The sequence below is a fragment of the Ascaphus truei genome, chromosome 7 (assembly GCF_040206685.1).
Source record: "Ascaphus truei isolate aAscTru1 chromosome 7, aAscTru1.hap1, whole genome shotgun sequence".
Taxonomy (NCBI): domain Eukaryota; kingdom Metazoa; phylum Chordata; class Amphibia; order Anura; family Ascaphidae; genus Ascaphus; species Ascaphus truei.
Genome location: NC_134489.1, coordinates 75,835,235 through 75,862,259, shown reverse-complemented (window position 1 = coordinate 75,862,259; position 27,025 = coordinate 75,835,235). Strand labels below are relative to the sequence as shown.

Here is a 27,025-nt window from a genome sequence, read left to right as displayed (position 1 = left end):
ATCGACCGGGAAACTTTGATACATGACCTCTCTAGGATTTTCAATTACACTGTGTCCCAGATTGGTCGTCACAAATATTCATTTACTTGCTATATGTAAGGCTATATAACATGCTAGTGCCTTCCTGTTACTGAGACAGTTATGTGAGATCATAAGGTTTTTAATGTCCTTCCTCTGGGTGTTAGCAACAGGAGAATAACTGAAAGTGGTCCTGATATTAATCATACATCACTACCCCCTCTATCTCTCTGCTCAGTCCATAAAACTTCGCCTGTATGTAGGCTGTAATAGCATTGACTCATCCTGAACTCCACACCAGTGGTTGGTTAGTGAAGTGGAAGCTGTCTGATCAACTTAATAAGAATTTACCACTGCACCAAATGATGGAGATTTGTTTTGTCCTTGCATGGCTGCTCTCCTCTTCCTTTTTTTCTAGCAGCTGATGTCACTTGGAGCTCAACCTCCTGAAGGCAGAGATAATCCCCATAAATACTTCTCCCCCTGACCTGATTAGTGGTTTTGAGAATAACCCTTCATTTGATCTATTGTTTAAAGCTAGAATTATCACCGTCTCAACATGCTAAGGAGTGAGAAGACCCTGCCACTGACATGTGCTCCTTGTAACAATGTAGGCTTTTTGCAGAGGAACAATAGCTTGGAAGACCCCAGCAGGCTTGTGAGTTCTTTCAGAGAGAGACAGTCCACCAAGAACCTTCTGGCTTGTGAGAACATTGACAAGGACTCCAGGTTGCGTCGCACGGAGGCTGATTTCTCCATTCTCTATGCTAGAGGTGAGGCTACAACCGTCCTAACCATTTATCTCATTCCTTTCCTATGACACCGAGGTCCATAGCATCTCCATACTGTGTATCAGAAACTGGCCAAGCTAAGGATGATGATAATAGCAGTTGCAATAATAATAACTGTTTAATGAAGTATGTGAAGGCATGTTCATATATCATAATACAAATGAGATGCTCCTTGAAGTAATGCAACATGTAGCTGTTATAATGTTTAAAATGAAATGTCACTGAATATGTTCATATTATAAAACCTTTAAACGAAATCCATATTCATATAATTGTACATCTTTATTCCCCGAGCTTTAGTTTCTAAGTATTTGAATTTTATATATGTGTGTGTGTGTGTGTGTGTGTGTGTGTGTGTGTGTGTGTGTGTGTGTGTGTGTGTGTGTGTGTGTGTGTGTGTGTGTGTGTTTATTTAAATAATTGAAGCTATGACTAAAGGATAAGTTAAAGTCGCCATTTAACTTATAAAAGCTCAACTGATATATGTACAGTTACATTTATTTTTTATTTATTTTATTTCCTAATTGCACTGAGGTTAAAATATTGTGTTGTTTTTAATAACAAGCAACACATTGGGATATTTATTGCATCCATTGTTATAAGATATTTGTTGTAATCTTAAAGTTGCTACAGGTTTTAATTGCAGTTAGGAAGATAACAAAATAAAGAGATATGTAATCCCCATTTGGTACAGTAACTGGATGGTTACAAAAAAGTTTAAATGAGATAGCATTACAGTGATTGTAACATATGAGGAGAGAGAGAGAGAGGGAGAGAGGGAGAGAGGGAGAGAGGGAGAGAGGGAGAGAGGGAGAGAGGGAGGGAGGGAGGGAGGGAGGGAGGGAGGGAGGGAGAGAGAGAGAGAGAGAGAGAGAGAGAGAGAGAGAGAGAGAGAGAGAGAGAGAGAGAGAGAGAGAGAGAGAGAGAGAGAGAGAGAGAGAGAGAGAGAGAGAGAGATATGCAATTCCAAATGAGGAACTGCTAGAACTGTCAAGTTAATGTGTGATGGGGCATTTTAGATTTTGTCTAGACAATTTGTATTCTCCTGGCCCCAGTCATATATAAAGATCCTAATACCTGGCAAACACCAGCCACTTGGTGATCCGTCTTCTGCTCTCAGATTTAAAGGCTGGCACACTAATAGCTCGTTTGTCCTACAGATTTACTGCCTGCCAAGAATGGAGAGGAGTCGACCATGCAGTTCTTATTGGAGGTGGTTGACATTCTCTTAAACTATATAAGGAAAACGTTTGATAGATCCACCAAAGTATTAGACTTCCACCACCCTCACCAGCTTCTGGAGGGGATAGAAGGCTTCAACCTGGAGCTGTCAGAAAACCCGGAGTCATTGGAGCAAATACTGGTGGATTGCAGGGATACACTCAAGTATGGCGTAAGGACAGGTACATGTCTACTAACTACATTCAGTTACTAAGTGTAAATACTGATAATGATGACATCCTTGGCAGACTGCAATATACACACACACACACACACAAACACACACACACACACACACACACACACACACACATATAAACAAAACATCTTACCCTCCTTCGTCAGGCAAAAAAGAGGCAGCACTCACTTCCAGAAGGTAAAAAAGTGTATTAAGGCATGTGTAGACAGACAACCAATCCCGACGTTTTCGGCTCCGGAACGGAACCTTTCTCAAGGGGGGTCCTTGAGAAAGGTTCCGTTCCGGAGCCGAAACGCCGGGATTGGTTGTCTGTCTACACATGCCTTAGTACACTTTTTTACCTTCTGGAAGTGAGTGCTGCCTCTTTTTTGCCTGATGCAAGGAGGGTAAGATGTTTTGTTTATTTATTTTTATGGGACTAGCACCACTATTGTTGTTCATTACATAGAGTGCCAGCTGCTTGTTTTGGTTATATATATATAAGACATGCAAATGAACTTACAGTAATATTTACAGTTGCTATATATATATATATATATATATATATATATATATATATATATATAGCAACTGTAAATATTACTGTAAGTTCATTTGCATGTCTTAGACAGGTCTGCAACCCTGTCTTTCACCATTATAGCCCAGCACACAGCACTTCCACTGCAGTAAGGGATTCTGGGAAATTACATGCAAATGAGCACACAGTGCCACCTTTTGTCTCAAACTCACATTACATGAACAACCCTTAAGCCAATGCATGCTGCTTTAAACACAGCTGTTAAACAGAGGCTGGGATGAGATGCAAAGCCGGTAAACCCACTCACAGACATGTTTCAACCTTGATGGGTATCATCAGTGATCAGGATCAGTATCATCATATATATATATATACCCGCCATAACTTAACTAATGTGTGGTATATATATATATATATATATATATATATACACACACACACACACACACACACACACACACACACACACACACCATAACTTAGGTAATGTGTGTGTGTGTGCATATGTATAAAACAGGGGCTAGGATTAGACATCTCCAGTGGTAACACTGTTGTAAAAAAATGTTTGTCATTCCCATAAATCACAGACCTATAAGATCACAGGGGAAAGATATCATTAGGTTAAATTACACTGGATTTGAAATGATTCTGCTTTATATACACTAGAGGCTTGGATGTAAAAGCTTTCAGCGGGATGCGAAGCGTGTACATTCATTTTGAGCAGGATTGAAAGCACACTTCCATGTGTTCAGTTCCCACTCTATGGATAATCTGCTGCAGCCATACAGATCATGCCTATTCTACATCTTAATGAAAATGATCTCAATATGCCAAGTCAAGTCCAACATGACAAATAATTTAAAGTCAAATGTTCCATAAGGGATGCTAGATTGCTATAATATCTCATTGCATTTCCACAATCGGTGCATCTCTCAATGTGCTTGTAACTGTCACATAAACAAATACCATTTTTTTTTAGTAAACTAGAACTGCATTAATAACAATAAATAAGATGAAATACAATGTTATACATACATTGTTTTTCAAGAGCAGGGAAATGTGATCTTATATGCTTCGCATGTATTCGTGTCAGTTGATTTCTAGCTAAAGCAACAGAACCAACGAACATTGTAATAATGTGTAGAAAGTCGACAAAGGGTAGTAGCCATACCCTAAAACAGGGGTCAGCAAAGTTTTGACCCTGCGCCTCCCCTGCCTGTTCACCTCCTGGCTCACGCCGCCCCCTCCCTCCTGCCCGGCTCTGGTGTCAATGACATTGGGACCTCTGTAGCCGCCGTGCCCCCCCTGGAAAATCTCCCACCCCCCCTGGGGGCGCGCCCCCCACTTTGCACACCCCTGCCCTAAAACAACATAGAAACTGGCAAACAGTTCAGAAACAGTGTAGTACAAATCTTACTTCCACACACAATACAGTATACTGTATATCAAGCAGACTATATTAACTCCTGTCTGTAATTTACCTTTCTGTTCCGTGACAAAGGAAATACACTTGTTTTTTTTATATTTGATAGCAAATAAAAATATCACTTGTGAGCACATTCACATGTCACAGACAGGTCTGCAGCCCTGCTTTTCACCATTATCTCTTGCATTCACTTCTACTTCAGCCAGGGATTCTGGGTAATGACATGCAAATGAGCACTCAGTGTCACCTTTATATTTACTTTTACTTTACTTTACTTTTTAGAAGTAGATAATAGGAAATATCCAAAGTAAACAAGTTAATTTCAGCTCTTACATGGAGATTAGCTTTTGTAAAAGCCAAGGAACATGGTGTGACATAATATAATTAAAAGTCAACAGTTGTGTGAAAAACACAGTTACTAGGAGTAAGTCCCGAAGTTGTGTAAAACCCTTTCATTCTGTAATACAAAGAATAATGGTTATGACTTTGAACTTCCAATCATGTAAGTGCTTTTTTATCAGAAAGTTAAGATCCTAAAACATTACTGGAGCCAAGGATAACAGTCAGTGACCCCAAAGTCCTAAATGTGCTCATAGTCTGCCAAAATACGAACAATTAGGTTACAGATGAGCAAAGGCTGGTTCCATAAAAAAACCTACATGATATATTTGGGAAATGCTTTTGTGCCCTATTTATTAAGCGGGAATGGTGTGCAACTTTGCACATGAAGACAGCTTTCCGTATTCATTACACATTTCTCAAATTGCAAACCATGCGCAAATGTTATTTTAGGTATGGATTTACACTGAGAGACAGAGACTCGGTATTGATTTGGAGAGAGAGTAGATTTGGAGGGAGAGAGATAGTAATTATGAGAGATTTTGCATTGTAAATCTCACATTTGAATGAATAGGCACCTATGTGTTTGGGCATTGTTAGAATTATATCTATACAACAAAAGTAGTGCACACCTTACTCCATGTTAGTGCTCCATGGCTCTATATTGTAATGTGCTAAGTGCTTTCGTCAGCAGGTGCTGCATCTGCTCTCATACTTCATATACACATAATGCAGCACATTAGACTAAGGTATATCAAGAAAACAAATTGTATTTTATTCTAGGTCAACATTGACATACTCTGTGTCATTATATATTTCAGCATGCTCATTTTCAGGATTGGGTATATTTGTCACTGTCACGGGAGACCAGGCCATTTACATTTTTTTATCCGGATCATACATTGAGCAAAACAAGATAATGAAATAAATTGTAGTTTATTCACTTAAAATAGGCAAACACACAATGATATACAAAACACAAGCAAAAACACACTTACCTGGGGTACAAAACTATTCTTTCCTGGGTGTAGGGGTTTATCAATCCCCAGCTTACCCTAAATAGTCTTGGAACTGCAAAGATTCCAGGCAGATTTTTGCTGAAGCAGAGCCTTGTCTCTGGAAACTGGGAAAAAAACTTTAGAATCTTGAGAAAATCGAAAATCTTGGGAAAATCTGAAAATCTGAGCTGCATAAGGGTTTTTAAAACCTCTCAGTTTCATTCACAGAAACCTACAGCCCAATCAAAAGCGTGAGAAATTTCCCAGTAGCCAATCAGCAGGGCTCACCTGGCTGATGATGTCAGAGTCAGGGGGGGTGTTGAGCCAGCTTGAAAAAAACGTGTGGGCTGAAAATATGAATCAGCCAATGGGAAATATTCCCACAAGCAGCAACTTCCCCCCAGCTAACCCCTTGCCGGCTCCTTAAAGTCTGGTGTCACAATCAGGGCCCCAGTGGGGTGCTCTCTGTTCTCTAGAACGGACACCTGGCCTTTTCTTGCTCACCAAATGGTTCTCCCACCTCCACATCCTGGATTCCCTTTGAGGCTAGAAGGCGGGTAGACATTAGGTCTCCTATGCCAATGCTTTAGGCTGACTGCATGGATTTTTATACATACAGTATAACACCCTCTGAACCTTACTTTACTAAAGGATACACCTTGGGGACCCTAAATGCCCCTAAACAGGTCAGGTTTTCCTATACTTTACAGGGGACTTCCATAACCCAATGCAAGTTCTGGGACACCTTAGCACTAACTTGAGTAACCCTATGTTACCTAGGGATCCCCGCAGCTACAGGAACACTTTTCATCCCTGTGCCTCATTTTACTGTACACAAAGCATACATGTACTTAACACACTTTGTTAATAAAATATACCATTTACAAAATATATTATTTCTTTGAGAAAAGAAAATATAGGACCCTTTCAGTGTGAGGTGGGAAGGCAGATTATTGGAGATAAGGAAAAAGCTGAGGTATTAAACAAATTCTTTGCCTCTGTATTTACCAGAGAAGAATCAAGTTCAATAGTAGTGCCGCAGGAGGAAGCCACAACCTCCATATTAATGAACAATTGGTTAACTGAGGAAGATGTTCATAAGCGACTTGAAAAAATTAAAGTAAATAAGGCACCTGGCCCTGATGGCATACATCCAAGAGTTCTCAAGGAGTTGAGCTTAGTAATAGCCAAACCATTATATTTAATATTCAAGGACTCCATTTCCACAGGCTCAGTACCACAAGATTGGCGTAAAGCAGATGTGGTGCCTATATATAAAAAGGGAGCTAGATCACAACCGGGAAATTACAGACCTGTAAGCCTGACTTCAATAGCAGGGAAACTACTTGAAGGTTTAATACGGGATAACATTCAGGAATACTTAATGGAAAACAAAATTATTAGTAATAGTCAGCATGGATTTATAAAGGATAGATTTTGCCAAACTAGCCTTATTTGTTTCTTTGAGGAGGTAAGTAGGAATTTAGACCAGGGTAATGCAGTTGATGTGGTCTACTTAGATTTTGCAAAGACTTTTGATACGGTTTCACACAAGAGGTTGGTGTACAAAATAAAGAAAATTGGACTCAGTAATAATATATGCACCTGGATTGAAAACTGGTTAAAGGACAGACAACAGAGGGTTGTCATAAATGGAATTTTTTCAGGTTGGGCTAAAGTCGTGAGTGGAGTACCTCAGGGATCGGTACTGGGACCCCTGCTTTTTAACTTGTTTATTAATGACCTTGAGGTTGGGATCGAGAGCAAAGTCTCCATCTTTGCTGATGATACTAAATTGTGTAAGGTAGTGGAATCAGAGCAGGATGTAATTTCTCTTCAGAAGGACTTGGAGAGACTGGAAACCTGGGCAGGTAAATGGCAAATGAGGTTTAATACTGATAAATGTAAGGTTATGCATTTAGGATGCAAGAATAAAAAGGCGACTTACAATTTAAATGGAGATATATTGGTTGAATCCTTGATGGAGAAGGATTTAGGAGTGCTTGTAGGCTGGAGGCTTAGCAATAGTGCCCAATGTCATGCAGTAGCTGCAAAGGCAAACAAGATCTTATCTTGCATCAAACGGGCAATGGATGGAAGGGAAGTAAACATAATTATGCCCCTTTACAAAGCACTAGTAAGACCACACCTTGAATATGGAGTACAATTTTGGGCACCAATCCTAAGAAAAGACATTATGGAACTAGAGAGAGTGCAGAGAAGAGCCACCAAATTAATAAAGGGGATGGACAATCTAACTTATGAGGAGAGGCTAGCTAAATTAGATTTATTTACTTTAGAAAAGAGGCGTCTAAGAGGGGATATGATAACTATATACAAATATATTCGGGGACAATACAAGGAGCTTTAAAAAGAACTATTCATCCCACGGGCAGTACTAAGGACTCGGGCCATCCCTTAAGGTTGAAGGAAAGGAAATTTCACCAGCAACAAAGGAAAGGGTTCTTTACAGTAAGGGCAGTTCAAATGTGGAATTCATTACCCATGGAGACTGTGATGGCATATACAATAGATTTGTTCAAAAAAAGGTTGGACATCTTTTTAGATGGGAAAGGTATACAGGGATATACCAAATAAGTATACATGGGAAGGATGTTGATCCAGGGATTAATCCGATTGCCAATTCTTGGAGTCAGGAAGGAATTAATTTTTCCCCTTAATGGGCTTTTTTGTTTGCCTTCCTCTGGATCAATAAGTAAGTATAGATATAGGAAAAAGTATCTGTTGTCTAAATTTAGCATAGGTTGAACTTGATGGACCTACGTCTTTTTTCAACCTCATCTACTATGTAACTATGTAACAATTTAACAATCCTAAGTCTTTCTGGTATGCGAAATAGAATAACAAGCTGCACTCCTCTTGTCACCAGCCATATTCCCCGCACACTATTGCAAGACTTAGTATGGATTCTAAGACTCCCCTCACAACCTTAGATGTAAGGTTGGCGCCCTCCGAACCCCTAGACCGGTTCCGGGTGACCTGGGCATTTACTGGGTATCCCCATTAACCTAGGGACCCTTTGACTGTTACAGGGACACCTAACATCCCTATGCCCCTTTTACCTTTCTGATCTGTGCTGAAGCAGGGAACCCCTAATGGTGAGTCACGAAAGCGTTTTCAAGGGGAGAGATTACCGAGACCATAAAATACTTGATTACCGCACATTACAGGTTAGGCATGTACAAACCCTGAGCTCAAGAGCTAACACTCTATAAACCCAACACACGGATCAGTGGTAACCAAATGGGCTTACATCTTTATTTGATAGCCTGGCTACCCCTTACCATCACAGTCACCCGGTAACATGAAATGCTGCTTTAACAGCAGAATACAAGCTGAATACATTGTTAAGTTTGAAATGGTGCTTGCACAATGTTTAGGTATTCAGCATCCCCCATCTAGAAATAGACATTCTGGCTCCTATGTTCAGTTGAGGATACAAGTAAAAACTAGGACAATTAAATATCAGCGTATGCAAAGGATCCACTATAAAATTGTTAAACTGCCTCCCACACGCCGTACAGATCAGCTATATACACAGGCATTTAACATCACCAGACAACGATTAGCAGCCCCCAAAACCCCAACATATCAGGAACACCGTTAACATCAAAACAGAATGATTATTTTTTTTTTTTTTTAAAACATCCTTGTTGAGAAGTGGTATGATTCCTATGAAGTAAAACATCATATTATTGTAACCGGAATAGTTGAACAAACGCATAACTATTATGGAAGATGGTCTAATTCAGAATAATCATGCGTAGTTTTGGCTTCTATCTACCTTGCATTCAGCTTGTAGCCTAGAACTAGTTTCCCCACGCAGAGCCAGCATCAAAGCTCAAGCTGATGAATCATAAAGCTCAGGAAAGCGGGGATTAAGTGGTTTGCTGGCTCTGTGTGTCCTTTACTACAGGGGAGTTCGACTGCAGTCCTCAAGCCCTCCCCCGCCCGCAAACAGGTCAGGTTTTCAGGATATTCCAGCTTCAGCACAGCTGGCTCAATCAGTCCCTGCTTCAGGACAGGTGGCTCAATCGGAAGGCTCAGTCTTCGATTAGGCCACCTATACTGAAGCTGGGATATCCTGAAAACCTGACCTGTTTGCGGGGCTTGAGAACTGGAGTTGAGTCCCTATCCAAAGTGTTTGAAAACCAAAATGTGGAAAACTCAGGGGGATAGTCGCAAAATTGTGATAGCAACTGCAATATACTTCACTGTGGGGGTCGTCCTGCATCTTCTCTGACATTGCCCTAACTCAGGGGTGCGCAAATTTCTTGAGCTGCGCCCCGCTGCCGGGGAGGAGCAGCGTTTGCGCCCCCCTCTACAAGGACTCGGCGTCAAATTACGTCGCAGGTCATGTGACGCCATGTGACCCCGCTGCGTCATTTGACACGCGTTTCCATGGCAACAGGTGATGTCACATGACCCCGCGGCATCCTTAACAGTAAGGGAGTTACAGATTCCTCATGTCTCCCCCGGCATTTCATTTAAATGCCATGGGGAAGAGCGCAGGGCCTCTGTAACCGCCGCGCCCCTCCTAGAAATTCACCCGCCCCCCCCAGTTTGCGCACCGCTGCTCTAACTCACTGGGAGCAGGAGCAATAGAACATATTTTGTGGAAAGACTCAGAGTAACCTCTTTGTCAAAATGCATTGACCTTTAACAATCTTCTAATCATGTGCTTTATGGAAGAAGAAACAAATACTAGAAGACCTTCCCTTCCCTCACACCATGTCTAACAATGTATTTACTTACTTAATGTTCCATTACATATGCTCTTCCACAATACGCCTACATTGGCTAAGAAAAAAGGTGCCAGTAACTTGAAAACTGAAGGTCGGTAAAATTTGACCTGACCTAATAATCCCTGATCACCTAAAATAGTTTTGAATTAAATTAATTAGAACATTGACTATTTAAAACCTATGGTTAACATAAAATTCATTTGTAAATCAGCAGTATTAATGGATTTGACTCCTTTTTAGAAATGTGACACTAGATATTTATTCTACTTATTACATCAAAAATGTATTACAGAAAAAAATGAGATTTTAAAGCCTCAACCCAATCTTAACATAATGTATTAGATTTGAAACAAAGTGAAAACACAGTGAGAAATGTAATACATTCTCTATTTTTTTGCTTGCTTCTTAAATTTCGGTAAATTAACAGCGTTGCATATTTAGGTTCTATAGGCTAATTGCTAACACACAAGTGCGATGATCAGGACTGACTTGTAAATCAGTTTTTTGGAAAATCCCAATTTAAGCGGATCCACAAAAACTAACCCGGAACATCGATATTTCTCAAAAACAGAAAGCTACTTTAAAATGTCACAGAGATTGGTAGTGTCAGGTAGAAAAGGCAAAGTTAAAACAATTTGCGCAAAAACATTTTGAGGGGAAGGTTGTCTCAATGGGACTGAGGCTTTAAGCAACAGCATGTAATCAGGGCCGCCGATAGGGGGAGAGAACCGGGACACTGTCCCATGCCTGGTGGCTCTGGAGGTGCCCTGCCGGCCTGGACCGGAAGTAATACATGTCTGTCTCTTTAGGTCATCCTCGCTTCTTCAACCAGCTTTCAACTGGACTGGACGTTATTGGTTTAGCTGGGGAATGGCTGACATCAACTGCTAATACAAATATGTAAGTCACCCACTTCTTTACCTACTGGGTCAACCCCTGTATTTGGTGCCATGCTACGGTGGTAGGTGACAAGGCTTTGAGGTGTCTCCTAATAGCTATCATTCACATAAAGAGACAAATTCTAGTTGGTGGGTGACTGGCCTATTAAAATCCACTGCCTGTTGAAACCATTCTGTGCTATGATATGACAAGGGTTTGCATGGGCATCTAGCACATTTAAATGGGATGTTTACTAGTCAGAAACAAGTTAGCAGTTTAATAAATCTCCCTTAATTCTGATAATTCCCAAAACTGGTCTGCTTCAATGTCCAGTCCACAGTTCAGTACTGTTGTAGTTCAGCTTTACAAATACAAGTTAATGCAGCTGTTTGTAACATAACTGTTATGTGGTATTTATTTTATATATATATATATGTGTGTGTATATATATATATGTGTATATATATATATGTATATATATATATATATATATATATGTATATATATATATATATATATATATATATATATATATATGTATGTATATATATATATATATATATATATATATATATATGTATGTATATATATATATATATATGTATATATATATATGTATATATATATGTATATATATATATATATATATGTATATATGTATATGCAGTGGTTGACAAATCACCAAAAAATCTACTCGCCACACAAAAAAATCTACTCGCCACCTAGTACCAAACGTGTGCTGCTTGGGCCAATATTTACTCGCCCGGGGGTTAAATCCACTCGCCCGAGGCGAGCAAATGTATAGGTTTGTCGAACACTGTATATATGTATATAGATATATATATATGTGTGTATATATATATATATATATATATATATATATATATATATATATATATATATATATATATATATAGCAAAGCAGAGGAATAAACCTCAAAGCCCGACGCTACTAACCAGGGAAACATTTCATTGCTGTACTCCTAGTTTTTTCATTGCTGTGCTCCTAGTTTTTCCCCTGTTCATATATATATATAGCTATTGTATATACCACAGGTTTCCAACCTGTGTTATAAGTATCACTATTCCTAAAGCAAAGCTCCAACTGGTGGTACACAACTCTCATGTGACTTCTAAGCCTCAGATTGACATACAAGGGCAGAAGGTGCAGAGAAAACAAGCACAATAATCAAACTAAAAGGTATATTTAGAGTTTGACTACAATAAGTAATTAAAACTAAAGGAAGTAAAGAACATCTAGCTGTGATAGAAGTGTAGTTAGAGTTTTGTTGGCACACGTGTAAGCAGTTGGTGCTTTTAGAACTTATATCATTAGGTACTAGTGGTATGGAGTAAAATAAGGTTGATAACTGTTGGCATACGCCAGTCACAGCAAGATTGCATCTGTAGTGTCCACTGTGAGTAATAAGGGATAATACTGCGAGAGATACCTCACAAAATAGGCACACCCAGTGAACTTGTGCAAAAGGTGAACATTTATTTCTAAATATTCAACGTATCGGCCCCCACATGGGCACTTTGTCAAGAACAACGTGATTGTGCCTATTATGTGAGGTATTTATCACAGTTTTATCACTTAGGATACATTTTATATGGAGCACCTGTGGCAGACAGAGTGCTCCCCATCTAACATTGGTTCAGCGTGAGTAGTAGCCATGCTTAATGCCCCGAAGTTTCTAGAGAATTGTGCTCACCAAGGTCAGGGCACAAAGCAGAGGCCATCACAGATGGCATACAAATTGCTAGTATACTTTGTTACACATAGGCAGAATGCCATTTCAGCAGTAATAAAATGCATGATTATAGTAACAGATCATGCCCAAATGATAGTCCCAGATGTCAATATACTTAGCTACATTATGTAAAACATGGAATGCGTGGCAGTTATCAACACAATCATAAAACTGTTTCAAAAAGCAGATTTTGTTAAGTTATTTTCTACTCTATATCTGAATTGAGGAAACTCTATGATTATGTATGACAGCGAAATATATTGTGTTACAAATAAGTGCACATCCAATTCAGTCATTCCAACAAAAACTCTGTTAGTGGTTTTAAATTGTGTATTTATTGGTGTATGGTCTTAAAAGAGAAGAGACAAAATATAAACACAAGGCACCATTATATACCTTTACATTTCAACATACACCGCGACTCAGGTCTACAAAGGAAAGACAGCATTCTCTTAACCTTGTATATGTTACATACAATTAGCTTTCACGCATGCCTGGAATCTGCACTCTTAGTATTAGCTAGTAATGTATTTACCATGTATTTTTTACTAGTTCAGCGACCATGACACAAATTAGCTGTGAAGTGAGTGAGATACAGTTACAGTATATTGTTTGATCCCAATATATATATATATATATATATATATATATATATATATATATATATATTGGGATCAAACAATATACTGTAACTGTGTATATATATATATATATATATATATATATATATATATATATATATATATATATATATACAGTTACAGTATATTGTTTGATCCCAATATATATATATATATATATATATATATATATATATATATATATATATATATATATATATATATATATACACAGTTACAGTATATTGTTTGATCCCAATATATATATATATATATATATATATATATATATATATATATATATATATATTGGGATCAAACAATATACTGTAACTGTGTATATATATATATATATATATATATATATATATATATATATATACAGTTACAGTATATTGTTTGATCCCAATATATATATATATATATATATATATATATATATATATATATATATATATATATATATATATATATATATATATATATATATATTGGGATCAAACAATATACTGTAACTGTATATATATATATATATATATATATCTATATATATATATATATATATATATATATATATATCCAGACATCCATCTTCTAAACCCAGGGTAGTGACAGCTATATAGTGTAGTTGCAAATATATGACAATACATCATGAAAAGGGCTGGTGTTATCCAGGACAAATCCAAGGCATATATTTAACAATATAAAACTGGTTAATTAAATATAATAATAGCAGCATTAACAATGATGTACATTCTACCATAGTGGAAAACCCACTGAAACCATTTGCAAATGTGAATACTATTCATCACTTGAAGTGTTTTGGGGATAACAGAAGGCACACAAATCACTGAAACCGAATAGTTTGAAACCAGTTAGGTGCTTCAAAGATTAAAAAATAACTTCCCTATATGAGCAAGTTATCACAGCAACATATACTTTATACAAATATAGTTACAAGGCAATAGTGCAAGGTAACTGGGGCGCTCCCTGGGATGTGGGTGTATGGATAAATGAAACCACCAATAGATAATAAAAACCAGAAAACAAAATATGATATACTGGCCCTTTAGAAATTATTGTAGCTTGACCGAAAGAAGATCATCCCTTGACCTTTATGGAGCAGCATAGGTATAGAATGATAGCGTACACAGAACTTTGCAGGCACAATGAGATACAGTGACTTGTCCAAGTTCACAAGGGGAGCTAATACTGAGATCTGAAACTGGCTTTACCTGCATCAACGGCAGTACCACCGAGCTACTCCTTCAGCACATATACAGTATGGTAGAAAACATTAAATATACATTGGGAGACTTTGCCCTGGAAAGTTTACCATATTAATTTGCATAAATCCTGGACAAAAAAATGGTTAATATCTTAGTAAGATGATGCCATATGCATAAATATGGATATTTCCCCTTATTTCAAAATAAGCCTTATAAAGTTATGTGACTTTGGTTCGATCCCATTGGATCAGTGGCACCTATCCCTTCGCATCCAAAATGTTGGACATGGCAGAGGTGACAACTTACACCATATGATGCCTCTCTTCTTCATTAGGTGGATATTTCAGTTGGCTGCACTCTTGTTTTTTTTGTCATGGGTAATTAGAAAATCATCATTTATAATTACTCTTGACCGATATTGACTTAATGGTACTGTAGAAACAAAGTTGTCCCTGGGGATTATTAGAAGGGACAGGCTACATAAATAATTGCATTTGGATTTTTTTAAGACAATGTTCAATAGTTCTGATTATCTTTGTGTTGTTTGTTACGACGAGATTTAACTGCTTTGCTGCCAGTGAGCAAAGTATTGCATTGTACTTCGTTAAGTAAAATATTCAATCATAGTAAAATTAGCTGTGGGTTTTCATTTAGAATGTAATAATTTGATACTAAGGATATTTGTACTACATTTTGCATGTATTTTACATTACAAAATTAGATCCAGGGGAATTCTAATAATGTGTCATAGGATGTAGGCAGCACTTGTACACATTGTTCCTATTTTAAGATACGAATCTTGCAAGACTCATGCTGCATATTTCCTTTCTAAAGGTTCACGTACGAGATCGCTCCAGTTTTTGTCCTCATGGAACAAATAACACTTCGGAAAATGCGAGAAATAATTGGTTGGTCAGACAAGGAAGGTGACGGAATATTTTCTCCTGGTAAGTCTTCTTACTGTATGTGACCCTGAGGCTGGGACTCACTAAGCCACAATGTGGGGCTTCACACCCAGATCTGGCGATAACTCTCATTGGGGCAGATTTATCAAGCACCTTGGTGTGAGGGGTGCTCAACCAGTCCTCAAGAACCACCCCCCAACAGTCAGGTTTTCGGGCTATCTCTGCTTCAGTCTTTGACTGAGCTTCTGATTGAGCCACCTGTGCTGAAGCTGGGATATCTTGAAAACCTAACCGGTTTTCAAGGGCTTGAAGACTGGAGAAGAGCCCCCATGCCTTAACGCACCTGATCCGGTATTAACGCCCATTCAAATCAATGGGAGATAACGTCAGATCTGGTATGCTAACTCGTACCAGCATTTGATGAATCTACCCCTTTGAGCTGAATGGCTTTTAACTCCAGACCGAGCGAGATACCCCGCACCATGACTTAGTGAACCCTAGCCCAGAAATCCTAATTTGCCCCTCTGTTTAATGATGTGAACAATAATAGGGAAATATGTATGCAATCTGTATCGCAGACAATGCCCTCAAGGAAAAATGAGGCACATGGAGATCACACAGAGACTTACCCAAGGTTACAAGGAGCTGACACCGGGATTTGAGCCAGGTTCCCACGCTATCAAACTCAGTGCTAGTTGTTAACAGTTAGTGTCTTTACTCACTGAGCCACTCCTCTTGCCTCAAAAACAATGAATGCAGAAAAAGCACTGACATACTGTACAAGTGTATACACGTGCACACCCCATGACAGTATCCAGACAGGCACGTGCAGAGAATTTGCCGTGGAAAACTCATAGTTTAAAGTTGTAGTAGCTGCGCGGGTAAAGAAAAATGTTGATGCACTGTAGGTTGTGACACATTTTTAGGTGACATGACAGTTGGTGAAATTACAGTGTACAAAGCTTTGGAAAACTCACAGGTTTTCTTCTTCAATTGTGAAAAACTCCTAATGACAGGCGGCACTGAGGACCAGCAAGAGGTCCAGGGGATTCATCCAACAAGGGTTAGGCTGAGTTCAGGGTGGATACTACGCGACATGCACGCGCGTACGTGCACGTGCACGATCGGCACAATGCAATGTTTTTAAATTAACCACGTCACATTGCAGCTTCTTGTGGCGGCAAAGTACAGCGTTGAAGCTGCTACATTTTGCTGCTACAACCGAAATGGATTTTTCGGGCCGCAGTCGCGACACGTGAACTTGTTCAGCGAGCCAGCTCCGTGACACGTTCGCCACGGCCTTAAACACCGCGACCCAACTCCTGCCGCTAAGGCATAGATCGCTGGGCAGCAGGAGCACGTGGCGGAGGCGCGCACAGAAGCTCGCGGCCATAGCAGCCTTAGAAAAAATATTCTGCTACAACAACATTCCTAGGTGCTCCGAACTGACACCAGCAACCTGCTTGTACTGAACTGTTATAATAGAAATATGCTCGTCAACAGTATTTTGTAAGATACATGCTTTTAGAGGCCAGAAAGCCTAACTGTTACAAAAAAAACCAGTTACACACATCACAGCATACACATCATACGTCTTTTGAACGTAATACAGTATATCAAAATGTCATTTTGGTTCTGTACAATACACTATTGATTCTCTAACACTTGTAAGAATAGTATTGGTCAAAGTGGTTATCCGCACTCTGTTTGGTTTCAAGCCTTATGCTCTGGTAAGGTGGACTGGGAATTAGACAAAAGAAAATAAACACAAAATACACACAAGATAACAGACACTTTTAAGTGCAAAATTGCAGTAACTAAAGTAAAGAGACAACAAATATAATATTCTCACAAATTTGGAATACACATATTTTAGAGTTAACACTTCTGCTGCCAGAGAGGGTTCAATGCGTTACTAAGGAAAGCTCTGTAGGATCCGCTGGCAGCCAGGGGGTTAATGTACAAAAATGAGTTTAAGGGAGGAAGTAAACATGATCCAAGTGTTGGTTTATTTACTCTGATACTTTTTTTTAAATATCTTTTTATTGAGGAAAAGATATACAGGAAACACATGAAATATACGTTACCAACACAGTACTGTATATTACAAACAATCACATTGTAAACCAGATATTTATACAGTCCCTTTAGAAATATACAGAGTAATTGCTGTGAGCCATTTTGAACTTATTAAATGATCTTTTCTTCTTCCTCTACTTTCTATTTTAACATTAACATTTCTAACCAGATAAACTTTTAAATGTTGACTATACGTTTCCCAAAACAGGAGGAGTGAAAGGGACAGAAGGGAACAAACACTACAAAATCAGCTAAATAAAATAAGAAAAGCAAACATGTGGTTTAAAATAATAAAAATATTTAAGATTAATAAGGGATATATATATATATATATATATATATATATATATATATATATATATATATAAAAGAAATATGACTATAAAGCCATGTTTATGTTTCCTGAGTCTTGCATTAGGCTGAGTCCCCGGTGGTCACAGCGGGGTGCGTGCCACACACCACAGCACAGCCCTCTATGGGGCAGGTCCCAGTGGCTGTGTGGGTGACGCGTACGCTGGCAGGGAAGCCAATCATTTTTCTTCCCGTGCCGCAACGCGGTCACGTGTCCGCGCACAGCCAATGGCAGGGCAGATATCCCCCGTCATGCCCACGCCCCCTTCCACTGCCCCGCCCCAGCAATCCCCTAGAGCTCCCCTACAGACCGCTGATTGCGGCTGTAGTCTTTGCACGCGCCGCCAGGCCGCCAGGGAGGACTGGGGCCATAGTCTTTTAGCATAACCAGAATGCTGGGAGTAATCAAAGGAAGGAGCAGATGCAGCAACTCTGACTGAACAAAGGGAGAGAAGGGACACTTTTTTTTAAAAATTTTTAGCGTAGTTGAATCTTTTAAAGAAGCCAATAACATGCATAATTTATCATGATAAAAAAAAGTTTTTTGCCCGCTATCTGGGAAAGTTCCTTTATACAGATTTGCTGCAGTCGTACAAAACAAAACAAGATTGGTAACATTGTTCCCTATCGTTGCTTACAGAGTGTCTATTCAGTCACTAATTCATCCAAAATTGACTAGGAAAAAATGCATCTCAGTAAAGCTCCTGCAACATTTGTTTTCTTTGTGGGTTCAATTGCTACCAAATAATCATGTAAAAAATAACATGCAAGCATCACACATACAGCCACGTGAGAATGAGGAGGTCCCAATGAATACAGCGCTTCACATCTCCACCTGTGTCGTCTTCATTAATAGGAGGAGCAATATCCAACATGTACAGTATTATGGCTGCCCGCTACAAATACTTCCCTGATGTGAAAACCAAAGGCATGGCGGCTGTTCCCAAGCTGGTCCTCTTTACCTCCGAACACGTGAGTTGTATTCAGTGTTTGAGGTGCCTCGTCAATGACTGTTGTGCTAACTATTCCTGCACTTTACCTGACCACAAAGTAATGCTAATAATATTATCTTCTGTGTGTGCACCACCTTCCAAAGTACATTACAGTGATGCTTCAGTATTCATACAGCATGTTCTGCATGCCAGCTTCTGAACAGCAAATTAACTATTACAGGCATACCCCGCATTAACATACGCAATGGGACCGGAGCATGTATGTAAAGCGAAAACGTACTTAAAGTGAAGCACTACCTTTTCCCACTTATCGATGCATGTACAGTACTGCAATGGTTATATACGTGCATAACTGATGCAAATAACGCATTTGTAACAGGCTCTATAATCTCCCTGCTTGCGCACAGCTTCGGTACAGGTAGGGAGCCGGTATTGCTGTTCAGGACGTGATGACAGGCGCATGCGTGAGCTGCCGTTTGCCTATTGGGTGATATGTACTTACTCACGCGTGTACTTAAAGTTAGTGTACTTAAAGTGGGGTATGCCTGTACTATGTTACTACTACTGTTATAATACCCTTGGTATTACTATCCAGGGAGATAAAGATCAAGAGTCATATTTACTATAAAAGACCTTCCAGCGCCATGAGATGAGGAATGGGGTCCCCTGAGTTATAACACTCTATTTTCAGCTCCATGTGTGACATGGGAGATCTAAACGGCCATTTTATTTTCCCTGGAAGCGCCTGAACTGGTGGTATCTTTACCGGTAAATATCTTGCCGTCCCCGGAGTTAACTTGTTTCAGGACTGGGGACCCCCTGCTACCCACCATGGTAATAGGGGCAGAAGGTTTAAAAAAAAAATAGGGGAAACTTCTGCTTTATTTATCCATTGGCGTTTTCCTTATATTTGGGGTGCAAAGCGTTTGCAAGTCATAAGATTAAAACAAACACTTTGTGATCTTGAATTCCAGCTGATTATATTGAAAGTAATTTTGTTGCTGTTGTTGTGCTGTCTGGTTCTCCTCCAGAGATTCACATTTTAATGTTGTTATAGAGCCACTATTCCATAAAGAAGGCTGGAGCTGCACTAGGATTTGGAACAGAAAACGTGATTCTGATAAAATGCAATGAAAGGTAAGATATACTAATGCATCTCAGATTAATGAAATGTATTCAGCTGTTAAATGTGTTTTATTGTGCAGAGGGAGGGGCTTCACGCCATGTGTCAGGTCACTAATGGTCTGTTTAAAAGATCCCATTAAATTCCCTCTGCTGCAGTTGATTTCCTGTTGTTCAGTATTCATTTCATTTTACACCTGTCGTTTCTGCAATAATTACAGGGGGAAAATAATCCCAGCTGATTTGGAATCAAAAATTCTTGAAGCTAAACAAAAGGTGTGTGGTATTATTCAATAGACCGGTTAGTCTTGCTAGCATTTTCATGTTACACTTTTAAATGAAAATACATTCTTTGTTATAGCAATGTGTGACCATGTATTTGCATTAAATAACAGTGCAAAGGAGTACAGCCAGGGGTAGAAAATGTGCCTAATAATGCATGTAAATACTTTGATGGGGCGCTTGTACTAAGGCAAGTTCTGTCCACATCCTTCCAAAAATCATAAATAATCAAATTGGCAGCACACCTCATTTTAAAAATAAACAATTATAGCTGTAATCAGGAAATATCAGCCACACATATTGGACCAGGGATGGCTAATTCCAGTCCGCAAGAGCTACTAACAGGTCCAGTTTTCAGGATATCCCTGCTTCCACACAGGTGGCTCAGTGTGCTGAAGCAGGGGTATCCTGAAAACCAGGACTGGAGTTAGCTACCCCTGTATTGACCAATAGTTTTTGGTCCAATTGCGAGACCAAAACTTTGTTGGTGATATGTTCTAAATAAAGCTATAATGGTATATTTTTTTAAATGGTGTGATGCCAATTTGATTATTTACAATACAACGTATAAGGTTTAGATGTTGCATGGAAATATCTTCTACTGGCATCCTACCTTTATCCATACAATAGAAAATAGCACTGTCTTGCACTCTGGAGTGAGCTCGCTCAAGTGAAATGAAGCAGAAAATAGACTTAGGAAATGGTAGAAGGTGAATCCGGGAGCTGTATGGGGTCTTGGAGGGTATAATGAACCTGCTAACCTCCTATTGAAGACCCACTCGGTCTCGTGAGATGTGGAAATCCTGTAAAAGTCCGTCAGCTGTATGGGGTAATGGAGGTTGAATGAATCTTCTTACCTCCTAGTGCAAACCCTCTTAAGAAGCTTGAGTCCCGCTGGCTAGGGAAATCCAAACCGCTCGTCTGCGGTAGTGTGGAAGCCTCCTCCTCCCCCCTACGTGTGCCGCCGAAGCCAGGAAGTGGCAGCGAGTCTGCAACAGGAGATCCAGGGCACCACGTAAAATCCACAACAATGAAAACAGGGAACACAGGTAGTGAAAAATCGTAGAAAGGCTTTAATTGGACATTAAGGTAGTGTCAGTCTCAAAAGATAATGTGTCCTCCGACGCGTTTCACACAAAAGTTGCGCTTTCTCAAAGAATTTCCTTGAGAAAGCGCAACTGTTGTGTGAAACGCGTCGGAGGACACAGTCTCTTTTGAGACTGCCACTACCTTAATGTTCAATTAAAGCCTTTCTAACATTTTTCACTACCCGGGTTCCCTGTTTTCTTTATTGTGGATTTTACGTGGTGCCCTGGATCTGCTGTTGCAGACTTGCTACCTTTATCCATACACCCATTTTATTTCTCTTCTTCCATTTGGGTCATTCATATTTAGAGAATGATGCTGTAATTAAATCTCACATCTATGGTGTTTAATTGTAATCTTGGTATGCATCACGCAGAGTAACAGCACTAGATAAAAAGTGGAATGAGCTTGTATCTCATACTACTTCTGTTCAGTGATAATTCATCCACAGAGACTTAGATCTCCTGCCATGTATTTCACCTGCAAGCTCTCACTTTCCATAGGTGGTGGCTGCATCATTACTGGATGTAAATGATAGCACAACTAATGACCAGTCTAATGTGTCTGGATATTATGAGATCAATAAGAGGTGTATATATAGAGAAGAGCATGGCTGCACATCTTAGCAATATATCATTCATGTAATGTAAAATATAAATTACTTCATGATTAGCTGAAGCAGCTGCTTTAAAAAAATACATCAGATAAATGCAAATGCAGTAATACAATAATAGAAAAACCTTGCGAAAATGACATGATTAAATATTGTGTGTTATACCGTTTATATGGAGCACAGTTTATGATAACACACTGTGTGTTGCAGGGGTATGTTCCACTCTATGTGAATGCTACCGCTGGTACGACTGTGTATGGTGCGTTCGATCCAATACAGGATATAGCTGACATATGTGAAAAGTACAACCTCTGGCTTCATGTAGATGTAAGTATTTGGCAAATATCATTTGAGCATTGTGATGCTGCAAGGAATGACAGCACAAGTTGCATGAATCCTGGGAGTATTAAGTACTTACATTTACCCTGTGTTATCTTTCTGGTACAGGCTGCATGGGGAGGTGGACTTCTAATGTCCAGAAAACATCGCCATAAGCTGAGTGGAATAGAGAGGTAATTTAAATAAGACATTCAGATAAAGCTTCCTGCTTTAAACTTTTGTGGAATAATGAAAATGGTTAAGGGTTTGGTCACCTTTTTTGTTATGAGCCCCAGAATCTCAAATTCATGTTCAGGAATTAAAATCCTGAAAAATGAACATGCTGTGAAATATTGCAGAGCATCTCTATGAACTTTAAATCAATGAAAATATAGAATTAATTTATCAACAACACCTAGACCCTAGTCAGGGGTACAAAATGCATTTCCCTTTATAACTCCAGACCACACTATAAACCAACAGGATAGCCCTTCTCCAGAAGGGCGTGACATACCAGGACAGGGTAAGTTGGGGTAAGATGTCCTAATTCATGGGCGTTAAAAATCTCATGTCAGATTTTTAGAAAGAAGGGTAACATAGTTTGTAGTTTAATGATCAGTGCTATCTATTTGGGCAGGATAGCCCCCCAAATTAACGGCCCCATAGAAACACAGTAACCTAGACATTGATGGCAGAAAAGAACCCTTTGGCCCACCTAGTTTGCCCATTTTCCTGTTTGTTGCAAAGCCTCAGACCCTGTGTGATCCTTGGCTGTCTTTTATATTGCGAATGGCCATATGTCTGTCCCAAGCATATTTGAATCCTCTTATTTTTTTAGCCTCTATCCCATCTGCGGGGAGGCTATTCCTCAAATCCACCACCCTATCCATGGAGAAGCACTTCCTCACATTTCCCCCAAACCTTCCACCCCCAGCTTCAGAGCGTGACCTCTTGCTCTAGCACCCCTCTTTCTCTGAAATACGCTTCCCTCCTGCACTTTGTTGAAACCCTTTATGTATTTGAAAGCTTCTATCATTTCCTTCTCTTCTCTAGGCTGTACACACCAATCCTCAAACTGCAAACTAGAAGTCTGTCTTTCCATTTCCTTACATGCATTTTAGAATAAATACTGTTCTACCATTTATTGTCTGTTCTTTGTACATAGTGATATTGAGCCACACTCTCCTTGGAAAGCTCCCAATGATGTTTCTATTTTGTTTGCACTTCGATTATCTATGTCAGGGGTGCCCAACTCCAGTCCTCTAGGGCCACCAAGAGGTCAGGTTTTAAGGATATCCCTGCTTGATCACAGGTGTCTCAATCGGTGGCTAAGTGGTTGACTGAGTCACCTGTGCAGAAGCAGGGATATCGTTAAAACCTGACCTGTTAGTGGCCCTTGAGGACTGCAGTTGGCCTCCCCTGATCTACTTGTTCTTATTAAATTGCTTTCTGGGATCTACATCAAGATCTCCAAGCTGCAAAACAATCTGCACCAGGGATCTGAAAGAAAAATATGTCACCGATTTTTAATTAGGAATTGAACGGTCATATTGTGTATCCCTTACATGGCAGCAGGTAAATATACAGCGGGTGTAGGGCACCCCAACTTCTGCCTTAATGTTTTTATTTTTTTTATTATGATGTACACGGTCATGCATTATACAACTATTTTCATTAGCATTTATTGATTGGACGGTAGCTGACATCTCAAAGTCATTGCAACTGCCTTTTCCATTCCCTGGGGCAGCTGGCTGTGACACGACCTCTTATTTGCCCCAATGAAACTCGACAAAGAAATGTCAGTAAAAATAAGGTTGCTGGGATTAAACATGAGAGGACATCTTTTGCTGAACAAAATCCTGCTGTCCGTGGTACCCGTGCAGAATATAGCAGCATTGCTGAAGGCAAGATGCAATCAGAACAAGTTTCTGTTATGGAGAATCCTAAATCCTACATCCTACAAAGCATTTTTTCACTGCAGCGTTTGAAAAGACATACACACTGTGATGGCTCAGGCTATAGAAAAGCAAGAGGTAGTATTAATTAACTGTAGCCACATCATGCAGCAAGAGTAAGACAAACAAAGATGGATCAAAAAAGGATTTATAATAATAAGCAACGTGCATTGTTAAAAAGTAGCCCATTTATTTTTAACAAGTGCCATATGACATTAGGGCCTCAAGACAATCCAAAGACTTTGAATCTGGGTGTTGCATTCTGCACTAAATACAACCTGCAAATGGGCACCTTACACAAAGAACATTGCTGTAATTTAGAAGTAAAGCTGCAACAGAACCCAGTGTAATTCCCCTTTGAAATATATTTTCTTTCTAGTAATGTATTCACTGATCATTCTACAATCCACCACCCGTTGGGATATTTATAATCCACTTAATATTAACATGATATATAACAATATATATAGCAAGTCAATGTCTGTAACATAAATACACCTTAAAGAGTATGTATTTATGCAGCATTCCAATAGCCTGCACTCATGGCTATTGTCCCACAGTCACTCTTACCAACAATTGTGGCCAAGCACTGCCATCTACAGCACTTATTCCCTCATCTGCTGTCTCTGTAAGTTTCCCCTCAAACCTCTTAGATTGTAAGCTCTTCGGGCAGGGATTTCCTTTCCTATTGTCTGATTTTGCTGCACTTATTGTATTATTATAATTCCCTGTACTGTATTCTGTGTGAAGCGCTGAGTACACTTTTGGCGCTATATAAATAAAGACATACAATACAATATAGGTGCAAGTGTATACTGTGCTTTAATGCCCAGCTAAATACAACAACATGTTAGTTATCACTTCCCCAAATAGTTTACAATTTCATATCTGCCATATATGAGATACAGGGGCTTAGCCAAGATCACACAGCGCTAACTCCAAAGTTAATTTGGGTTATATCTCTTCACAAGGCAGCACACACTGCTTCTGCAGTAGCTATCTTTTATTATACCATTGTGTTCAGTAGCTCTTGATGTATAAATATGTACTCATCTGTCTCTTTTTAGAGCTGACTCTGTCACTTGGAATCCTCATAAGATGATGGGTGTTTTGCTTCAATGCTCTGCAATTCTCCTAAGGGAAAAGGTAATATACACAAATTCTCAATTACTGAAAATGGTTTGGGCATAGTAGTCTGAAAAAAATAACATCAAGATCAAACATATTGGGACATATTTATTCAGCTAGAAGGTGTTTTAAGGCTTAGCAATGCTTAGTAAATATGGCCCATTACACAGATTGGAATTCTAACATTTGCTGTGTGTGGAAACCACATCCCTCATATCCCAAGGGTCTATGTATTATGATCAAATGTGAATATTTTTTGTGCGCCAAATGAAAGCAAAAGTCCGACATCCACCTTTTTGTTTTGTTTTGCTATATGCAGCATATGAGTAGCTTTAATGAGAAATAATTACCTAAGCTGCCGATCGATTCATTCTCCTGTAATCGATCGGAGAATATCCTCCCAGGGCTATCAAATTGGGCGACTTCTGACTTTGTGCTGCAGTCATGTGAAATGCTGCAGCTGCAATGTAACATTATATTACTAAGTGTAACACATTGTTGTTACAGCTTTCAGCTTGGCAGTAGACAGTCTGCTGCTTGGAACATTGCAACAGATATATTTGTGATACTTTGTTGCCAAAGGGCAGAGCTCAAAAAGGTGTATGTGAGAGCCTGTTTCAAAAGAGGAAGCGGATGTGACTTTCTAAATGGTTACTATACGATGATCAGTACGTTCAAATAAATCATTAAAAATGGCACTAGGAGTAAAAAAAATGCAGTCCATATTATACAATACTACAGAAGTGATTTATTTAAAAAAAAAAACATATAGGATTTTGGATGTTTTGCTGCTTTAAGGCTAAAAAGTTGAACAAACTTGACTAAAATGAACATCCAAAAGATTGTTATGTGATGCATAATTCACAGTTTGAAATTAATTTTGACGCATTGTGTCGTGTTGAATAACTGATTAATACCATTTCAACAGAATTATGTGTATTTATTAGGAAATATTAATGATTGGTGTAATATTATTTATGAGAGCCATCATGTGGAAATAATACATGTTGCTAACCTATGTAATGAAACATCCGTGCTTTATCACATACATGTTTGGTTGATACATGACTACTTAATTCTGCGCTAACAATATAAATAGACTTTTTAGGGTTGATTTTGGCAGACGATTTTGAGACACTTTCTCTTTTGGGGCGCACAGAAATATTATTTTTTAATATACATCTGTATTCCTTGCGCAGTCAATTTCTGTGCGCCCCCAAAAAATGAAGAAAAAAATTTACGCTGATGGCGCAGATTGAAAAATGTCAGGTTAGTATATAGGTGTATATAGGTGCACACACACATGCAATTTAAAGTGACATTTCCATGCGCCAATTTTGTACCAAAAAGTTGTTTGCAAGAGATGTGTCTGGAGGGTGGGGGGGCGGGGCGCGGGCGGTTGCAGAGGCCCTGCGCTCTTTCCTAAGGCATTTAATTTAATGCCGGGGGATCGCGTGAGGCCTCTGCAACACTCCA

General features: G+C 39.1%; 1 protein-coding gene across 2 annotated transcripts in view; it reads left to right on the top strand.

The window, feature by feature from the left end:
- GAD1 (glutamate decarboxylase 1) overlaps nt 1-27,025 on the top strand; it is a 56,799-nt gene that overhangs the window by 14,017 nt on the left and 15,757 nt on the right. For both annotated transcript variants that reach the window (XM_075609092.1, XM_075609091.1), the window contains exons 4-13: nt 633-791; nt 1,970-2,212; nt 11,085-11,175; nt 15,592-15,704; nt 18,949-19,064; nt 20,103-20,182; nt 20,389-20,443; nt 22,359-22,475; nt 22,596-22,660; nt 25,489-25,567. In XM_075609092.1, the coding sequence (XP_075465207.1) occupies nt 633-791; nt 1,970-2,212; nt 11,085-11,175; nt 15,592-15,704; nt 18,949-19,064; nt 20,103-20,182; nt 20,389-20,443; nt 22,359-22,475; nt 22,596-22,660; nt 25,489-25,567 (1,118 nt within the window). The remainder of the gene's footprint in view (nt 1-632; nt 792-1,969; nt 2,213-11,084; nt 11,176-15,591; nt 15,705-18,948; nt 19,065-20,102; nt 20,183-20,388; nt 20,444-22,358; nt 22,476-22,595; nt 22,661-25,488; nt 25,568-27,025) is intronic.